Source organism: Citrus clementina, unplaced genomic scaffold (genome assembly GCF_000493195.1).
Source record: "Citrus clementina cultivar Clemenules unplaced genomic scaffold, Citrus_clementina_v1.0 scaffold_4, whole genome shotgun sequence".
Lineage (NCBI taxonomy): Eukaryota > Viridiplantae > Streptophyta > Magnoliopsida > Sapindales > Rutaceae > Citrus > Citrus x clementina.
Genome location: NW_006262274.1, coordinates 17,770,551 through 17,782,914, shown reverse-complemented (window position 1 = coordinate 17,782,914; position 12,364 = coordinate 17,770,551). Strand labels below are relative to the sequence as shown.

At 35.8% G+C, this 12,364-nt stretch overlaps 1 protein-coding gene across 3 annotated transcripts; it reads left to right on the top strand.

Moving 5' to 3' along the window:
• The first annotated feature begins 554 nt into the window (after window positions 1–554).
• LOC18045185 (DNA-binding protein SMUBP-2) lies at window positions 555–8,844 on the top strand. Of its 3 annotated transcripts, XM_024185701.1 has the most exons (8): window positions 557–1,705; window positions 1,901–2,209; window positions 2,381–2,664; window positions 3,646–4,674; window positions 4,805–4,973; window positions 5,699–5,856; window positions 6,561–6,827; window positions 8,567–8,844. In XM_024185701.1, the coding sequence occupies exons 1-7, from the start codon at window positions 865–867 to the stop codon at window positions 6,801–6,803; spliced, it is 3,033 nt and encodes a 1,010-aa protein (XP_024041469.1). In that variant the 5' UTR covers window positions 557–864; the 3' UTR covers window positions 6,804–6,827; window positions 8,567–8,844. The 3 variants fall into 3 exon arrangements, 2 of the variants coding, with proteins under 2 accessions (XP_024041469.1, XP_006437411.1); XR_002905958.1 differs by lacking the exon at window positions 8,567–8,844 and having other exon boundaries at window positions 555–1,705; window positions 4,786–4,973; window positions 6,561–7,183; XM_006437348.2 differs by lacking the exon at window positions 8,567–8,844 and having other exon boundaries at window positions 6,561–7,183.
• Window positions 8,845–12,364: the final 3,520 nt, after the last annotated feature.

Genomic DNA, 12,364 nt, shown 5'->3' with positions numbered 1-12,364 from the left:
AACAAAATTTTTTGATGGGAGAGCATAGTTGACCTCATTCAACAAATAATTTATGTTAAAAGTTCAACGCTGGGTGGGTGTCTTCGCTCAAGACATAGCTTTTTCGAGCAAGTAAATTACTGAGGGTGCCAATTGAGTCCCTATATGACTCTAGACTATAATATACCTTTTATGTAATAATTAAAGAAATTATTTTATGCACCGAAGTTCCGAATATTGTATTAGAGATATCACCCAAATGCAAAAGATACTATTCTCAAAAAGATTATTAAGATATTTCTGAGAATGAACTTGGAAGCTTCTAAACTCTAAATTCTTCCTTCTCCCACAATAATAAGTTAATAATTTCATTTCGTTAAAAATAGGTAATTTCATGTTCAAAAACGAAACACGTTTTCTCAAACAACAGAGAGCCGTAGTTAAAAAACGTGTCACTGACCACACAAATTGAAGTCGCATAAACAAAAGGATCATTGGACGGCAAATAGAACACGTAGCTCACTGTACAGGCCATCCCGTGCCACAGAATCTCACTCAACCAATCATAACGCAACTTGTCGATCTCCTCTTCCCCACTTTAACCTTCGATAACGACTTTTGTTCACTTTCAAGTGTCAAAGCCTCTCTTACTCAGAAACTGATTCTTTCTTATATAAATTTGGGACTAATATGCAAGATTTTATCAATATATACACAAATATCCCACTTCTCCCCTGGCCTCAGATTACCATTTGAGGCTCAAATTTGCAACCTCTTTTTTTTTTTTTTAATGTTTTTGGCATCTGGGTCATGATGAAGTAATGCGTTTTGTGTTTTGTTGTCAAAATCAAGAACTGGGTTGTTGTTGTCGTCGTTTTTACTGAAATGGAAGTGGGGGTTGCCCTTGCCTCTGCCTCTGCCTCTTGTGTGTTCTGTGGAAGCCGGAGTGTGCCTGTAACTACAAGGAAAACTTTAGCTTTGAATGTCAGAAGGTTTAATTCTAGTGTTTGGCATCCAGCTCCATTGAAGTTTTCTGTTTGTTCATCTGTTAGATCCATTTGTTTGTTTATTGGATACAAGTCAAGTTCTTCGTTTGAATTTTTTCAACCCCAGCAATTTGTTCCTTACAATAGCAGCAGCAGCAGCAGTAGCACTAAGTCTAGTACTACCTTTAAGAAAAAGCCTAGAAGAAAAAGCAGTGGTTTTTCCAAATCCAAAATCCAAAGGACTAAAACTTTATCTGGTCCTAACAGTTCTACTAAGGCCAATGTTAGCAGTTTAGTTGAGAAATCAAGTGGTGAGAAGCAACAGGAGCAGCCTAAGAAGAGTGATAATGCAGTCAATGTGCAAGCTTTGTCTCAAAATGGGAACCCTTTGGGTAGAAGAGAACTTGGTAAGGGTGTTGTGAGGTGGATATGCCAGGGAATGCGAGCAATGGCTTCAGATTTTGCTTCTGCTGAGATTCAAGGAGAATTTTCTGAGCTGAGGCAGCGGATGGGGCCTGGTCTTACGTTTGTTATAGAAGCGCAGCCTTATTTGAATGCCATTCCTATGCCGGTGGGGCTGGAGGCCGTTTGTTTGAAGGCAGGCACTCATTATCCGACTCTGTTTGATCACTTTCAGAGGGAATTGCGTGATGTTCTTCAGGAATTGCAGCAGAAATTATTGGTTCAAGATTGGCACGAGACTGAGTCTTGGAAGCTGCTCAAAGAGCTTGCTAATTCAGGTTCTTCTCTCTTGCTGACACTATGTTTTTCATTACATTTTTCATGTAGACAAACTGAGATTTGATCTCTAAGACAGCACAGTATCTTCTGGGGAAAATCATTGTTGAAGACCACATTTATTGGTTGCTCATAGTACAAGTTTTGCTTATAGTACAAGTTAATCAATCTGTAAATTGATTTTGGTGCATTTGCAGCCCAGCACCGGGCTATTGTGCGCAAGGTTACCCAGCCAAAGCCTGTGCAAGGTGTTTTAGGAATGGATTTGGAAAGGGTTAAGACTATACAGAGCAGGCTTGATGAGTTTACGCAACGGATGTCAGAATTGCTTCGTATAGAGAGGGATGCTGAGTTGGAGTTCACTCAGGAGGAGTTGAATGCTGTTCCAACCCCTGACGAGAATTCTGATTCATCGAAGCCGATCGAGTTTTTGGTTAGCCATGGACGGGCTCCACAAGAACTATGTGATACCATCTGCAACTTGTTTGCAGTCAGCACCTCTACAGGTTATGTAGCAATTTATCTTCACCTTGATTAGTAGTTTTCTTGAATGTGACATTGATTAACCTTTGATTTTTTTTGGATATCTCTTATTTATTTATTTTTTCGAATTGTGTGTTACCTTCCTTAATTTCAATTTGGTTTAGTAATATATTGGGATTGGGATGTGTCCACAGGACTAGGAGGAATGCATTTGGTATTGTTTAGGGTTGAAGGAAATCATCGACTGCCACCTACAACCCTTTCTCCTGGAGACATGGTTTGTGTGAGGATTTGCGACAGTAGGGGTGCATGTGCCACTTCTTGCATACAGGGGTTTGTTCACAATCTTGGGGAGGATGGTTGCACCATCAGTGTGGCTCTGGAATCTCGCCATGGCGATCCCACATTCTCTAAGCTCTTTGGCAAGAGTGTGCGCATTGACCGTATCCAAGGATTGGCGGACACTCTAACTTATGAGGTATGGATACTTTTCAGTTATCCTTGTTTTGGAGGGAATGATTTTTCTCAATTAATCATGCTATACATTGTATGGGGACAAATATTTTAGTGTTGCAGCCCAAGTTCTTCTTATGTTGCATTCAAAATTCGGCTTGAGTACCCCAAGCCCTTGCTTGTGGGTATTCTTACGTGTTCCCATTATCTTGGATTTGCACACATTTTGCTATCTTTTGGTTGTGTTCAGAATGCTATAAAAGTGTGCAATATTCACCTCTAGTAGAGATGGCAATGGGATGAAAGTGGCTGGAAATTCATTCTTTTATTGAATCAAATCACTGACACTCTTCATCTGTTTTTCCTTTTTTTGAGAGTTTCTCACTCTGCATATTTCTCATCATACTTTGATTGAGTTTCCCATTTTATTTCAGAATTTCTATAATCCATTTCGTAAACCATATGGCCTGTTGTAATTACTTCTGTCTTCCTTGCCACAGCCTGTTCTCATAGTTGAACTTCTAACAGTTGATTAAATCAAGAATTATTCCTCAATATAAAAGACCTGCACCATTCAAAACATTTTGGCAAGTTTATTTTTCCTCTTTTTTCAATTTTATCTGGATTTACCTCACTAAATCACCACATCCACCCAGTCCACAAAATGTTAGTGATGCTCTGTTGAATGGCATTAAAGCTGAAGCCATCCATGCTCTAATCTTGATGAAATTAGTGTAGTGTAAAAAATAAAACGGATCACGCTATGAAGGCAGTGCAGTACAGATGACATTCCTCGAGTCAGGTTAAGTTTTTTGCCTTTGGATCAGCTTCCTAATTTACTGGGTTATACAAGGTTATATAGGTATAGTTGTATCATTATGCCACTTACGGTAGGGCATAGGACCTCAAAGCCACATGTTTTGTAGCTGTTGCAATTAAGGTTTTTCTTTGGATAGTGGCTTTGCACTTTTCTTAATCACTAACATGTTGTGTTTCTCTTTTGCAGCGCAATTGTGAGGCGTTGATGCTCCTTCAAAAGAATGGTTTGCACAAGAGAAATCCTTCTATTGCTGCAGTAGTTACATTATTTGGAGACAAGGAAGATGTTACATGGCTTGAAGAGAATGATTTAGCAGATTGGTCTGAAGTGAAATTGGATGGAATAATGGGCAAAACTTTTGATGACTCGCAGAAAAAGGCTATTGCCTTGGGTTTAAATAAGAAGCGGCCACTGCTGATAATCCAAGGACCTCCTGGTACTGGTAAGACAGGTTTGCTTAAGGAAATTATAGCTCGTGCTGTCCAACAAGGTGAAAGGGTACTAGTAACAGCGCCTACAAATGCAGCTGTTGACAACATGGTTGAAAAACTTTCAGACGTTGGATTAAATATTGTGCGGGTTGGAAACCCAGCACGCATATCTCCAGCTGTAGCATCAAAGTCTTTGGGTGAAATTGTCAAGTCAAAGCTTGCAAGTTTTGTGGCTGAGTTTGAAAGGAAGAAGTCAGATCTTAGAAAAGATCTGAGACAGTGTTTGAAGGATGATTCATTAGCTGCTGGCATACGTCAACTTTTAAAACAGCTTGGAAAGACACTGAAGAAGAAGGAGAAAGAGACTGTGAAGGAAGTTCTATCAAGTGCTCAGGTGGTGCTTGCCACAAACACTGGAGCAGCTGATCCATTGATACGAAGGCTAGATACATTTGACCTAGTTGTTATTGATGAAGCAGCACAGGCAATTGAACCTTCTTGTTTGATCCCAATATTGCAGGGAAAACGCTGTATTCTTGCCGGTGATCAATGCCAGCTTGCTCCGGTGATTCTTTCTAGGAAAGCTTTGGAGGGTGGGCTTGGAGTATCCCTATTGGAGAGAGCTGCAACTTTGCATGAAGGGGTTCTTGCTACTAAGTTAACAACCCAGTATCGTATGAATGATGCAATTGCAAGCTGGGCCTCAAAAGAGATGTATGGTGGATCATTAATCTCGTCTTCTACTGTTGCTAGTCATCTTCTTGTTGATACTCCATTTGTCAAGGTAGGGTGGGTCGGTGAAGCATGTTTAGATAGTCCTTTACTTCCTACTTTAGTTTTGTTTATAATATCTTAATCTTCTTACCTGAGATTGTCAAGGCATCACTTGAAAAAGTTCCCGCCGATCTTTGCAGCCCACATGGATAACACAGTGCCCATTGTTGTTGCTTGATACAAGGCTGCCATACGGAAGTTTATCACTTGGTTGTGAAGAGCATCTAGATCTAGCTGGCACAGGCTCATTCTACAATGAAGGGGAAGCAGAAATTGTTGTGCATCATGTTTTCTCCTTGATTTGTGCAGGTAATTATAGACTTACGTGTGAACTCATTCTTGAAATTTCATTGTTGTCTTAATAAAAACTAAACTGAATCATGAATCAATTTCGACACACAAGCTGTGCATTTCAGTAAGAAGTTGAGTTTGAGAATTATAAATATGGCAAACACATCTATATGCAATATATTATTATTATAGAAAAACCCTATCAATTTGACCGGATAATTTGATTAAATTGATTAAAACTGTAGGAATCTCGTTTTGCTATGTTAACAATACCTCTTTTTGCATAATTTTTGTGCCATACTTCTTGTTGTAGAAACCCCCATGAATCTGAAGTCATGCTTGATGCATAATTAATTAATGATGTATGTGCTTTCTGTTGTGGGCTTCATATACTTTTGTGCTCAGTAATTGGGTTCCCCTTTATTGTCATAAGAATTACTGATAAAAGATAGCCGCCTTGATGCTGACAATCAAACATAATTGGGTTTTCATAAGTGACAACCATATTGTATATCCATATGTATTGTATATTTTGTTTCATGTAATGATATGTGACGATTTGATTGGTTTGGGTCCTGTAACAGTATATGATTATTTCCATTTTGAAACCATTATCAGAAGAAATGATTTTATGCTTGTCTAGTTGGATCGGTCTTAAAAGAATTGGTTGAATTTACAGTTCATACAAAATCCAATAATTGACAAAGTAGGCAATCATTTTTCGTTTCAAATCCACTATGCAGGTGTTAGCCCATCAGCAATTGCAGTGCAATCACCTTACGTTGCTCAGGTACAACTCCTGAGAGAAAGGCTTGATGAGCTTCCAGAGGCTGCAGGTGTTGAGGTAGCAACTATTGATAGCTTTCAAGGCCGGGAGGCTGATGCAGTGATTATATCAATGGTATGTTCCTACAGTAGGTTGACAGTTTTATGTATCACATGACAGCTCATATTTCTCATTAAGCTTGAAAATCCTGTCCTAATATTTTTTGTGTTCTTCATACCTGATTGGTACTATAAAAGGCACGAATTGCTTCTTGGAGCATATAAAAACTAGAACCTGTTCGATAACTACTTATGAAGGTCTTTGGCTTGTTGGTTGATCACAACGGTCCATACCAACTAATGTCTTTACCATCATATACAGCTTCTGAGTCACAAAATTATTTCTTCTTGTATAGTGTCTTACTTTTCTTCCCCTGGACGGTTTTTTATCACAATTTTTCGGGATCATATATGAACCATACTGTAGACCCTTTTGAAGATGAAGTTAACCACGCAGATACTCACTAAACAGGAAGGATGAAAAAAACAAATCAAGACAGCTCAAAGTCAAAGTAGTTCAGTGCGGGCACCACATACAGTCTTCTGTGTCATGCATAAAAATTTAATTACCAAGTAATGTGTTTCTTAGGCATGTACTTTTTCTGAGTCTGTACCATCACATATTCTCAATCCTACACTTTGTGCACAACAATGTAAAATCATTTTCATTGAAATTTCAGTACTTGAGTTCAGGTTTCATCTGATATTCTGCTGCATTATTGCTAACTTTAATTGAACTTTCATATATCAATGTAAAATGTTTTTTCTTTCAATTTTAAGGTCCGGTCAAACACTTTGGGAGCTGTTGGCTTTCTTGGGGATAGTAGGCGAATGAATGTTGCCATAACAAGAGCATGCAAACATGTAGCAGTTGTGTGCGACAGCTCAACAATATGTCACAATACCTTCCTGGCCAGACTCTTGCGTCATATCCGTTATTTTGGTAGGGTGAAGCATGCCGAACCTGGTTCGTTTGGTGGATCTGGACTTGGCATGGACCCAATGTTGCCATCAATCAGTTAACAAAAGCTTAAGCAGAACAATTTGGTAACTTCTATTTCTTTCTTAGGCAGTGATTGTTTGGGAGGACTTCAGTAATGTAGATTCTTGTCCTCTTTTCTTCTCAGCATCTGCTTCTGCATCAATTTATGTACAGCCCCACCTTCATTTTTTCAACAGAAAAAAGTTGTTCGTAATTGCATTGACAGTCGAATATGGATTTGTATATAAACTACACAGATTATACGTTCTGATTTTGATACGATACAAATGAAAAAGAAAAAAAATTGTTGCAATTATATTATACGCTAATCTCAAATGATTGCTCTGTCTGTAACTAATGTTGAAAGATTGTAGAATGTAGTGTCCACTCAGGTATTTTTACTGCTATTGCAAATTTGGCAATTTGCCATCCTTGCTAATTCTTCAGATTATGTGTAATAAGAATTCAGGTTTTGGTTCGTGTTTTCTTTGTTAATCTCATAGGAAACTAATCTTGAATGATTTAATCTCATGATTTGGTTCATTTGGGAGGTTCCCAACTTGTCATGAGGTTTATTAACCAGTGTTGCAGTAATATTTTGAACTCACTGCTCTCTTAGATGCGAAACCATTGATTTTGTTGAATGAATTGATTTGTTGAATGAATTGATTCTGTAAGAAAGCTAATGTAGACATGAAAGCTTAACATTCTTCGGATCAGGAAACTCCCAAATCTTAATTAAGACTTAAGGTAACTTTACTTGCAGGGCGGTATGTTCTGCATTTTACATAATATTATGAGCAAATACTGAAAAATTATATTCTGTGTTATATATCTTGGAAAATTATATAATGTGTTAAACTCCTTTAGTACAGATATCTCCATGTTATAACATTTAAATTTAATTTCATAGTGATTTATGGCTCTTGTATTTGTGTAGAATAAATCTGAATTTTATAATGGGTGAGCATTCATATTGGGCTACTGGGCAAACTTGAGGGGTGTAAGTTCGAGTCCTAACTAATGGCTGGGGTTTCAGACTCTATTTTCCTCTTAATTGGACAGGAACAAATAATCTCTCTTGCAAATATGAATAGAATAGATACTAAATATTAGTGGGATTACATATATTTTATTATAAGAACAGAAATTAGATTGTGACATTAAAAATATGTAAACACATCAGTATTTAAGAAAACATTCGCATTGGAGAATAATTATGTAGTGTTTACTTGGTCAAATCAAGTAACAAAGAATTCAATGAGAGATTCAACCAAAAACTGGAAAAGTGGTTTTCTTCTTGGCTACTCCTTGCCTATCATTAATGCAACCGATAAGGCAATAACTTATCTAATTACCAGACTAAATAACTTATTAATTAAATAAACTATATCTTTATCTCTCTCTTTTTCCTCCGATTTTATCATCTGTTACACTTCGAATCTCAGGCATTTTCTTCATCCATTAATGCTTAGTCCTCATGTGACTTTTTCTTTCGCTTAGCTTTTCCTTTGATTCATGTCCCAAAATTAAATCAAACCCAAATGAGTCAATCTCCCTCTGACTTCTATGATACATGATTAGATTTTTCCAAGTGCAGTCACACTCATCTAACAAAATAAAAACGGCTCATTTGAGGCTAAACGTTTATATAATAACCAAAGCAGAAAGGAAAACTAAAATAATAATAATAATAATTAAAAAAAAAAAACAAACGAACCCATTTGGATAATTCGAAATTTTCTTTTACTTCATCGCTTTAAAACACATTCTGATAATTTTTCTCTTGTTTATTTCCCTTCAGCTTCTTCCTGCTAATCGCAATGCAGCAATTCATGGAAGCCATAGTTCAAGCCTTGACAGCCAACACAAGCATAAGATTAAAATGGCTGCTTTTCTGCTGACAAACCGGGCACCAATTCCACCTTCAGGACCATCAAAAGGACACGACAAGCAGCCAAAAGTTGGCGGTCCGGTTGGCTCAGCCAGGGATAGTGATATAGCCTAGCCATGACTCTAAACGCAGACACGATACATAAATAAGAGGCGCGAAGGCGAAAAGAAAGAAAAAGATGTAGGCTGTGTCAGTCTTTCAGCTTATTTTAAACATGTACTGTTGCATGCAGAATATGTTAGTGTGTCAACCAAGTGAAGACACGATTTCTTGTCTTCATTATTTGATTCTATAAATCAGATATGCTATTGTCTGTCTTAATCCTTTTTGTTTCTTGATCTTCTTGCACTTTCGACGTACACGTATATGTATACAGAGTCACGATTAGTAGGCAATATTGGTCTTGTTATGATGAAAGGTATAATACTATCATCACATAAAGTCATCTAATTAATCTAATATAGGCGACCTCACTCAGCAAATAATTTCTGTATACAATCTAAAAACAATGATTTACGGTGCGTTTGAGATTGAGATTGGGCAGTTATAACTTAAAAATTATAGTACTAAAGTGTTTGGTAAACACTAGCTGCTGTAACTTGAAAGTTATGTTGATATAATTTTTCACATGTATACTGAAAAATCTATTATATATTTAATAATTTTATTAAAATTATTATTTAAAATTTACATTTACTATATTTTACTAACTGTTATAATTGTTTTTTAATAATAGATGTAACTTAAAAAGTATAACACCTTAATTTCAAACGTACCCTTAATGCACTATCATTGGTGGAGCTGTGTTGTGAGATTCACGTTCCCATGAATGATAGTTTGATACGCATGCATTTACGCACCATATCACCACTCTATGAACTAATATGTATGATTTCTATAAGATGATTAAACTCTTTCTTTAATGATGCTCCTCTTTTAATTCATCATCCGTTACATCTCAAACCTCTGACATATCTCCATCATTAACGCATAGTCTTAGATGACTACTTTGCCCTTTCTTTTGTTCATTTCCATAATAAATCAAGCCCCAAATGATCCAATATATTCTCTCTTTTGACTTTCTAAAATATGCCACAAGCACATAGATGATATGGACAAATATTTGGTAGACCTCTACCATGCATCCAGGAAGAGGAAAAGAAAAATTAAGACTAATTTAATCGATAGCTCATATCCTTTTGATCTAACTCATCTCGATGTCTCTGATTTATTTGAAGACACAAAGAGGAAAAAGATCACTTAGTTAGCGATGGAAATATCCACATTAATAAGCTCTCAAGATTATGCCATAATTATTAAGTTATTAATATGTTTTTTTTGTGTGTGTTTTTTTTTGTAGTTTCATCTTATGTACTTAATGTTTTTATCCAATCCTAATGACTAAAGTGAAGTTTTATTTAATGTAAGGTTATAAATTTTAGAAAGAAATTATCCTTTTTGGAAATGAAAGATGCGGATGTATGCTTGGTTGACAATGTAACCATACATACTATTCTTCAAGATAAAAAAATATTTGTTCAAAATAAAATTACTTGAAGGAAAAATAAATATTATATCTGATCCTGTAGACCTGATAAAAGGGTCTGGAAGAGTCATACTCTTGTTGGCAAGTGGAATAAAATTAATAATCCAAAATACTTGTATTCAGCAAAATAAAAAAGAAATTTATTTAACTTTAAAGATATCCGCCGAAATGGATATTATATTGAGACTTTAAAAAAAATAATGCATAATATCTCTACATTATTAAAAATGTCTTAGGGAAAAAAATACATATTAGAAAATCTTCCAACATCCACATCAGGATTATATTACACAATCATAAATGCGATTGAAAGCTAGCAGTGATGAACCATAAGTTCAGAGATCCAAAAATGTTTATGTTGTGGCATAATTGCCTTGGACATCTTGGATCAACAATGATGCGTAGAATTATTGAAAACTCTCACGAGCATCCATTAAATATAAGGTTAAGCCATCCCCTTCTAAGGTTGATCGTGAATTTCCATTGTTTCTACAAAGAGTTCAAGAAAAAAATATATAGACCAATCCACCCCTTATTGAACCATTTCATTACTTTGTGATTTTGATGATGCATCTACATGGTGGTCACATGTTTGTTTAGTGTCCACATCCAATGTTGCATTTGCAAGATTACTTGCCCGAATTATAAGATTAAGGGCACAATTTCTAAATTATCCAATTAAAACCACATGTCTAAATAATACTGATGAGTTTATATCTAAAACATTTGATGACTATTGGACATCAACTTTGAGCATTCAATTACACATATAAATACACAAAATGAATTGGTATAATCGTTGATTAAGCAGTTGTAAATAATTGCAAGAACTTTACTTATGCATACAAAGTTACCAACATCTGCACGGGGTCATGCTATTTTGCACATTGTGGTATTGGTTTGTCTTAGACCCACTGCTTATCATCAATATTCTTCATTATATCTTGTACTTGGTCAATAACCTAACATCTCTCATCTAGGTACTTCTGGTTGTGCTACGCATGTTTTTATATCACCTCCTCAGCATACAAAGATAAGACATCAACATCGTTTAGGGATTTATGTGGGTTTCAACTCACCTTTAATTATAAGATACCTCAAACCTCTGATTGATGATCTTTTCACCACACATTTTGCATATTATCATTTTTATGAGACAATTCTTCCATCATTAGAGAATGAAAAGCGTTTTATAGTAAGGCATAAATTTTCTTGAAAAGTTCTCACCTTGTCCCATTTAAATCCTCATATCATTTAATGTGAAAATGAAGTACGAAGAATAGTACAACAAATTACAAATCAATTACAAGATGCATTTACAGATGCTGTAAAGCTAGCTAAGCACACATTCCAGCTGCCAATGCACCAACTCAGGTGGTTATTCCTACTGAACAATCAAGTGCGAAAGCAGCCAATGAGTTATCTGTTATATGTCAAAAATGTGATAGAACACTTAGTTCCAAAGACTACTCCATTGAAGAGAAGAATGAAAGATCAAGATCTTGTTGAAAATAATGCTTGAGTTATAAATGTACCCAAATTACTTGAATTACCAGTTCCAAAAAAACTGATGGTCCCTAAAGAGATACAAGTCCCTAAAGAGACAGTAACTATTGAAGAGGTACGAAAACATAAAAATGAGAAAAAAGTCTACAAATTATACTTATATAAGGGAAATGTTGGATCATATTGAAACAAACATCCAAAGTGTATTTTATTCATAGTAGCTAATGAAATTACAAATAATTTTGAGCCTGAAATTGTCGATAAATGTAGACAAAGACACGACTGGCCTCAATGGAAAAAAGCAATTCAAGCATAATTGACTTATTCTAGCTAAATGTAAAGTTTTTAGATATGTATTCCAGGGACTTGAAAATGTCAAACCCGTTGAATACAAATGGGTATTCATGAGGAAACGTAAAAGCATGATGAAGTCACTAGATAGAAAGCTTGACTACTTGCACAATGTTTCTCATAGGGATTTGGTATTGATTATGAGGATACGTATTCTCTAGTGATGGATGCTATTACGTTTAGATTTTTAATCAGCTTAGCAATCTTGAAAAAAAATAAATCTTGACATGCATCTCATGGATGTAGTGATTACTTATCTGTATGGATCACTCAACACTAATATTTACATCAAAATCTCTGAAGAA

Bases quoted from the DNA above. Each gene is read 5' to 3' on its own strand.
- LOC18045185 (XM_024185701.1), top strand. From the start codon at position 865: ATGGAAGTGGGGGTTGCCCTTGCCTCTGCCTCTGCCTCTTGTGTGTTC. The intron at 2,210-2,380 runs GTTATGTAGCAA...ATGTGTCCACAG, and splicing joins TGCAGTCAGCACCTCTACAG to GACTAGGAGGAATGCATTTG. The intron at 2,665-3,645 runs GTATGGATACTT...TCTCTTTTGCAG, and splicing joins CGGACACTCTAACTTATGAG to CGCAATTGTGAGGCGTTGAT.